The sequence below is a fragment of the Pseudonaja textilis genome, chromosome 2, assembly GCF_049901715.1.
Source record: "Pseudonaja textilis isolate UNSWEBS1 chromosome 2, rPseTex1.2, whole genome shotgun sequence".
Taxonomy (NCBI): domain Eukaryota; kingdom Metazoa; phylum Chordata; class Lepidosauria; order Squamata; family Elapidae; genus Pseudonaja; species Pseudonaja textilis.
The window spans coordinates 77,502,621-77,511,155 of NC_141991.1; the positions used below are offsets into that span (position 1 = coordinate 77,502,621).

The window sequence follows — 8,535 nt, forward strand, 5'->3', positions numbered from 1 at the left end:
AATTGTACAATGATTCTGCTGTGCTTTCTGCAAAAAGACCCTGAAGATTCTGGTTCACTTGGACAATTCCCAGTGGACTTGGAAAATAGCATATAAGAAGATATCCAACAACATGAAGGAACGGCTTCTTAAAATGCACTATCAAGAAGCAGAGAAAGGTTTAAAATTGTTATAAAAAATCTCTTGAGCAACATTTTTGTTTAACTAATGCGCATTTGATCATATCCTCACGTACTTTCTCTGTGTTTAGAACTAGATTCTTTTGGCCATTGAGTATTTTGAAATGAATCCCACTGTACAATGATTAAAAAGACTTCCTGAAGTCGCTAATGTGTTTTAGAAGTACTTCCAAAATCTGTGGGGGTTGGAATGGGAATACAGAACAATTTTAAAAATGCATGGATTGAAAAGACCTGGTTGTCAGAATTGTTTGAAATATGAGCCTGGTCAGCTGACTGAAAAAAGGAGGAAAGTATTATGTACTCTGCTCTTATTTATGAGTTATGAAAGCATAAGATTCTTAAGAAAATATTTCCCATCCAAATAATCCCAATCCACTAATCCTCAGACAAAATAAAAAGCAAAATTACTGAATTGATGCCCCCCCCCCCAAGAAATTATCTACTTTAATTTCTTCTACTCATCCCTTTTTAACAGTTAAAAACTAATTTCCTCCAAAAATTTATTTCTGTGTAAATATTCATTATGCTGCATATGAGCACATCCCTACATGAATTTGGGGTAGGACATTCTGGACAATTTTATATCAAATTAAATCTTGAGCAGTATGAAGCAGGAAATGTGATAGACAGATGACAGAGAACATGTGGGGGGAGAGAGGAGGGGAAAGAATGAAAATTATTTATGTGATAACTTATTAATACTTTCTGAAGGACACTTTAAATATATACCATTGTATTTTCTGCAATCCAGTTAAACAACAAAACTGACTGTATATTAGTTTAAACTCTTCGGCCAAGGCAATCAATTCTTTAAAAAAATCCAAAACAGATAATCCTTGATTAGCAATTACAATCGGGACCAGTCAACTTTGTTGTTAAGCAAAGTGTTCACTAAATGAAATTGAAACTGTGCTTATGATCTTACCTTTGCTCTACAGGCCTGTGAAGATCGTAAATGTGAGGGTTGATCATGCAGTTATTTTTTTTATTAATATCATAACAGCAAATGTTTGCTAAACAAGGCAAATATAATAAGGAATACCTGTAATTGTTTCACACAAAACGGCTTCTGAAGTTTGTCAATTATCAGGATTAGGATGTTACCAATATATCTGGGCATCAGAACTTAATTATTTCTTTTTAAAAAAATGAAAATACTTAGCTTTACTCCTTAACAAAGCTTACTTTGTTACTCCTTAACAAAGCTTACTTTAAAATAAGTCAGTCTAGGCCGCTCTTATTTGTATATTATCTGTACCAATACTTATCAAAAATGACAGTAAATAAAAATAATTTTATTACAATGAAAATAATTCAGAGAAACAGAAATCCAAGCCATTCTCTTTAAAATGTTTTCCAGTCAATTGTCTAAACTTGATTTTTGAAAAGTCAATGAATTTTCTGCAATTGATTATCATGGACAGAAGCCCAAGAAGCCTAAGCAGAATGATCTTTGCTGGCTAAACAATTTATTCACAAAATAAGTAGACTGCTTGCTATTGAGCCCAACTGAATTATTCATTTAGCACTTCTTTATGTTTGCTAATGAATCCATTTTAATTCTTTCAGTGTAGGGACAATTCATAAGAATTCACTAAATAGATGCTCCAAATAAATTGTATGCATGGTATACTTTGGCCAAAAATAAAATAAAATCTGAAGATGGTGTCCTTAATACCAGGCAATAAATTCATGCTTTTTATTTTTCTATTTCAGATCTGACTGGATGAAAACAAAAATCTATTTAAATTAATGTCCAAAATATAAGCTACAAATACAGCTAAAAGCTGTGCTTGCAAATAAATATACATACAACTATGGATAATAGTTGATTAGAAAAAAAAATAGATTAGAATCATTTTGAACTAGTTGACCCTCAGCATGAAAAGCTGTGGAAGTTACTTTTCTACTTCAAATGTTAATAAAAATGTGACAGTGCCCATTTCTAATGGGGAGAGAATAAATGGACATAAACTGAAAGTAGAAGTCCAGAAACTTACATTACAGGATTCCCCCATTTATAAAATGAAAATAGTGGTCTCCTCATAAAAACTTGACTGAGTCATTGATTGACTGACTGATTAATTGATTACATTTCTCTCACAATGTTTCTGAGGCAACTCAAGCTGGCACACAGGAAGACAACAATCCTGAGGGAAGTTTTGGCTGAAATGTGGGTAAGCCTGAAAACATCAGCCAGTTCCATGGTGGTATGAAAACTTGAATTTTGATTTCCTTGGTCTATAGTGAATGTATCAGGGAAAAAGACATTAATATACATCATCATCATCATTATTGTTGTTGTTGTTATTATTATTATTATTATTATTATTATTATTATTATTATACACAAAAATGACAGTATACACAGCAGACGAGATAACCATGCTGGGTTTCGTATCATAAATCACTACTCAAACACTTCCCAAGTATTTAGGACTGTGTGATGTATCAGCGGATTATGCAAGCAGATTCCAGTAAGGTGGCCTTCTGCAGTTGACCAATGGTGATTTTGTCAGTGCCAATTGTTTTTAAGTGCTTGCCTAGGTCTTTAAGCACAGTACCCAGTGTGCCGAGTACCACTGGAACCACCTGCACTGGTTTATGCCAGAGTCTCTACAGTTCAATTCTCAAGTCCTGATATCTGGTGACTTTTTCAAGTTGTTTCTCATCGATTCTGCTGTCACCAGGTACGGCAACGTCAACGATCCACACTTTTTTCTTCTCCACAATCGTGATATCCGGGGTATTGTGTTCCAACACTTTGTCAGTCTGCATTCGGAAGTCCCACAGTAGTTTTGCACACTCATTTTTGACCACTTTTTCACGCTTATGATCCCACCCATCATCATCACCATCATCATCATCATCGTTGTTGTTGTTGTAAAATTATATTTGCGTTATTTCTTTAAAAGACAAAACCTTAATTACAAATTAGAGGGATTAGAAAACCTTAAGTCTTTTATAATACATGCATTTTATAACACCTAAAGTGTTAAAACACTTTCATATTCTACTTCTCTACTGATGGTTCTGCCAGGATCTTTTCCACCAAGAAAAAGAAGCCTATTAAACAAAGTCAAGATGTGTTCAAAGGCTATATTAAAGACAGCATGGACAAAGGAAGCTGGGAGCAGGAGAAAATGTAAGGAAGAATCTGGAGGAAAGCCCACTTGACTGGAATCCTGTAAGGAAACAACAACGGTAATTGGCCTCAATTTCAGAATATTAAATGTAGGAAGATTTACTACTGGGCACTTCTGAAAAAGCTTGCCAAGACTTGCCCAAGCAGACTCTGAGAATCGGACATGATTGAACTGAAGGTGGGGAGGATAGGATGTAACACCCATCTTGTGCAGACCTAAGAAAAAAAGTACTCAAAAGTCCTTTGAGTCAAGCTTCTGAACACATCCATACTGTATTCTGACAATAATATGAAAGTGGTTTCCCTTTACTTTTTCCAAAATGCTTGTGTTAGATTTTGTTTTAATTTTCCAGTGTAGGCTATAAAGGTTGGCTTAATAAGGTGCCATCATTTCAAATGAGACAGCATTTCAGAGCAAAGGACTTTGATTAAGGGTCACTCTGCTAGAATTTACACCCTTAGTGCATTTGTACAGGGTATGAGTGCATTCCACCTAACTGAACACATCACTCACAGGTGTAATCTACATCTGTGTAACTGTATTTACAATTGTATCCTTCATCATTTCATTTTGATTATTCCACAACTCCGCCATCACAGATAGTAGCATCCAGCTGTCCTTATCTAACCTCAAAAAAAAAAACCACACAAAAAAACAAAATCTAATTAGTACTCAATGAGGCACCTAGGAATCCAATCTAGGAAATTGAAAAAAATCAGAAAGTAATAGAAAATTGCTTGTGTTGTTGTCAAACCAAATCAAACTAAATCCTACAAAACTTTTGATGGTTTTAAAAGGGCTGTTAAAAACTGAACTTTTCCTGACAGCATTTTAGTGATGCTTTTCTATGCCATCTCCTACTTTTTTTCTAACTTTGTTATTTTTTTAGTTCCATTCTATAGGTGGTGGTTAATTTTATTATATGATTGCTTATCATTCGAAGCCACTAAACATTGCAAGACAAAAAAAAATCCAACAATAAATTATAAAAGAAATGTTGATTGAATCACTAGGAATCAGGTGTGCTGTTTCTTTTATTCCCTAACTTAAAAAAAAATACTGAGACACTTCACCATGCAAAAGAAATACTTTCATAAAATAATATAATTGCGTTATTGCCTACATTTAATCAAGCAAAGTCTTATTGCCTGCTTTCCAAATAGATGTAGAACTTGGCAGTGAGTGAAACTACAGTATTACTATCCCACACTAACTTGGACAAAACGCTTTTTAACCTCTTACATTGACTTACAACAATTTAAAACCCGATTACTTCGCCATGTTTTAATCCCAAGCACCTCTGACTTGATAACGCGAAAACACACCTCCGACCTATATATGCAGACCGCAAAGTAAAGAAAGTGGATGGAATCCCAAAGAGGATAAATCCACATCGTTCTTACTTTTTTCTCCATAGGCAAGGAGAGTAGCTAGAAAAGGAGGCGCGCTTGTTTGTTTTATTCTAGAGTTTTGAACTCTGCAAAAAGTAAGCTCTATAGTCTCAACCGAAAATAAAGCCGCGGTAATGTATTTTTCTTTTTTTCCGTGCAAAATGAAGAGCCCTCCCGGGTATTCTTGAAAGTTTGTTAAAGGCAAGTCAAGGGAAATTTCTGGCCAAACTTGTGGGGGTGTTTAAAGCGCGCCACATTTCAGAGCCGCTAATTAGAAATCCCCCTCACAGACACACACACACACCGCATCTAACGCGGCAGGTAGAAGAGAATGACAGGAACTCGATGCCCCCTTTGACACTATTATGATCGCGATTATTTATTCCTCATTCTATTCAACGGGCAGGGGGTCGAGTTCCCCCGGCCGGCGACGTCGCTTTTGTTATTTCCTGATGCCTTCAGCCCCCATCACGTCGTGCTTCATTCACCGAGGCTCAGAAAAAAGCCCTGCCCTCCCCAAAAAAGAAGAACAATAAAATCAAACCAAAGACAAAAAAAGGGAGAGACCCGAAAAAAGCCAAGCGGGCGCCCTCGCCCCCACCCCCCAATGCCCGTTTGGCGCAAGGTTGAATGGCCGGCGGTTACGCTCTCTTCCGAGCGGGAGGGTCCGGCTCGCCAGGGCTCCTTTGGTGGGGGGGGGCTTGTGCCTCCGGCCCAAAGGCTAATCACTTTGTTCCTCCCTGGCCTACCCCCCTGCTTCCCCTTTTAATAGACTAATGAAGCTCAAAGGAGGAGACTTAGCCTAGTGATAGCTCACGTGGCTCGCCGGCCGTGCTCGCTCGCCATTGGGTCGCCGTAATTATAGGCACACTCCCGGGAGAGAACGGAATCCTCGGCACATAAATTATGCAAACGAAGGAAAGTGCAGCACGGGGCAGACCTGATGCCTCGATTCATTCATGCCGCCAGAGCTCGCTTGGGGGAGGGAGGGGAGAGGGGAAGAGGAGGGGGTCGCGCAAAAAAAAGAAGGAGAGGGGGGGGGCGGCGAAGGGCGAGATCTATTGTTTTACAAGGGTATATAAGATTTCTGAGGCCAGTCGTGTGCCAAATTCGCTGCTCGCGCGACCTGATAGCGGCAGAGAGATTCCCTCTGACAAACGGGAGGGCTGTCGCGTGTCCTCTCCTTTCGCTTTCAGCAGAAATCCGGGTTTCCAAATTAACGTTTGGAACTTGGGCGGGCAGGCGGGCGAGCCAGCCGGCCGGCGTGCGTCGTATGCGTGGACCGCCGCCCTGAGAGCGCTTGAAGTGAGTATGAAGCACACACACACACACAAAAAAAAAAGCACAGACGGAGCTGTTATTGCTGGCCGGCTTCTGAGATAAATTAGGACGCTTAGATAGGAGGGGCTGCAATTCGGTTATCTTACGCATTAAAAAAAAATACTCTTGGATTTCCAATTGTTCTTGAGAGGGGACGACCCCAGCGCAAAAGAAAAAAAAACCCTCTTGTTTGATTCTAAGTTTAAATTCTGGACTTTGTTCAACTTCCACCCAGTTTGTTTGCCTTGGAAATTTATTTTAAGGACTATTCACCCTTTCTCTTGAAAAGTATTTCCCCCTTTCCACTGTACCTCATTTTTCAGTTCCTTCCGTTTTTCACCTTTGGCTAAAATCTTCCTTCTTCACCAACCTGGTAGCTTTCAAATCTCTGGATGTGGGTGATGGGAGCTGTATCATCACATTTTCTGAGTATGCAGCCTTAACTCACCCCACCTTCTTCTTCTCACAGGATGTCCTCTGCTTTGGAGACCAGCTACTCTGACCTTGACAACAGCAGTGACGTGTCCTTCTGTATCACGGATGATGAAGGGAGCCTTGGGGGCCTACAGATCCCTTCCCTGGCCTTTCCCAAACACCTTGCCTCCCCAGAGCCTGGCTCCCAGAGGTGCGAAGAAGAGAAAGAGCGGGGGAAGAGGCGTAGGGGCCGTACCAAGGTCAAGAACGAAGCTGTCCTTCACACCATCAAAAAGACCAGGCGGGTCAAAGCCAACGACAGGGAACGGAATCGAATGCACAATCTCAACGCAGCCCTGGATGAGCTCCGGAGTGTCCTGCCCACCTTTCCAGATGACACTAAGTTGACTAAGATTGAGACCCTGCGCTTTGCCTATAACTACATCTGGGCCCTTTCGGAAACTCTGCGGCTGGCGGATCAGTGCCTTCAGAAAAACCCCAAAGAAATGGTGCTGCCCAGTTTCTTGGGCTCCAGTGATCCACCCAGCCCTGGCAGTGATGCTGGATCCTGGATTTCCACAGCATCTCCTGCCACCTCTTCTCTCTCTGCCTGCACTTCAAGCCCCAGCAGCCCAGCCACCTCTGAAGACTATTGTTATGGGTCTGGTGATGGTCTCTTCACCTTCCGCAGCCTGCCCAAAGACTTGCTGCAGAATACTGCTTGTTTTGTGCAATATCATTAGAAGGCGGAAGGCAACTTGTGACCAAGGGTACTCGCCTCCCACAAGCAAAAGTTCCCAAGCAGCCAGTGCTTATTCTGGGGACTTGATCCAGCTGGGTTTTTTTTCTAGATATAACAAGCAGGCTGGTGGAATTTTACCTTGATTTCTCAAATAATCAAAGCCCTGTATTTTTCCATTCTAAAAGTCAAGGGTGAACAACACTGGGAGGGTGTGCATCTATTGTACATCAAGATAGGGAGGCTGTGATAAAGCAGTGTTTAGGCTGGCCTATAACCTAGCCTTTTGAACAAACCTTTCCCCACTGCTATAAAAGCAGGCTTTAGCCCAGAGCATAGCTTTATTTCTCTCCCTGCTTTCTTTTTAAAGATTTTCTTCTACCACTTTTCCTTTTGCACTTTTCTACATTTCACAAATCCCACTTTGTTTCTTTCCTTTTCAGTCCTGAGCTCTTGGGGGCATCCATGTGATTTAGGGAAGAAGAAGAAGAAGAAAATCGGGAGGGGGGGGGGCGCGAAGGACAGATTTGCTGCTACAGACAAGGTGAAAAGTCAATTTTACAATTTGTAGCACTCTAATGAAGAAAAATGAGCATGAAAATTTGGTTTGAACGCCCTGACAATGCAATGAAAGGGCTTAGAGAAGGTGGATTCAGCTGGGTGCATGGACCTCCTGCTAGTGACTTAGCGTGCCAAATGCCCAATAGACTCCTAAAGCTCAGGATGCAGTTTTGCCTCTCCCAGGCAAAGCTCTGAACCCCCAAGATGATCATCAGTCCTGAAAGAAGGCAAACTAGAAACTCAAGTTATCTGTTGTGGCTCTTGACTTTCACTGCTGTCTTGTACTTGAGTAGAACCAGAGATGGGGCATTCACCTACCGGCTCCAATGTTGGTTTAATTTATTCAAAAACTTTCATTCCTAGGGAAATTGTATTTTTGTAAATAAAGAGCTTTATTCTTATGATATACATTATCTTAAAATCAGATGCTGTACTTTTTTTAAAAAAAAGGTTGGATGTAAATAAACATCTTTAACATTTGTAACTTCTGTGCCTCTTCATTATTATTTTCTTTCTCTCCCCACCCACAGCTTCTACGTTTTTTATTTATTTATTTTTATTTGTCAATTACAAGATAATAGGTATAAGTATTATATATTATGTTCCTAAAATGTATTTCTGTTTAGAAAAAAAGAGGAGATGCATTCTATTAATGAACTGGGAAATTGCACAGATAAAAATTAAAAAGCACTTACCTGTAAATCAGTCTTAACTTTACAGAATTCTCCTGCATCACCTAAACTTTAAACCCGAGTAGAGGCCATTAATGCTCACAAGAAAGC

General features: G+C 40.0%; 1 protein-coding gene across 1 annotated transcript; it reads left to right on the forward strand.

The window, feature by feature from the left end:
• The first annotated feature begins 5,831 nt into the window (after nt 1-5,831).
• NEUROG1 (neurogenin 1) lies at nt 5,832-8,150 on the forward strand. The gene is made up of 2 exons (XM_026696123.2): nt 5,832-6,024; nt 6,509-8,150. The coding sequence occupies exon 2, from the start codon at nt 6,510-6,512 to the stop codon at nt 7,194-7,196; it is 687 nt and encodes a 228-aa protein (XP_026551908.1). The 5' UTR covers nt 5,832-6,024; nt 6,509; the 3' UTR covers nt 7,197-8,150.
• Nucleotides 8,151-8,535: the final 385 nt, after the last annotated feature.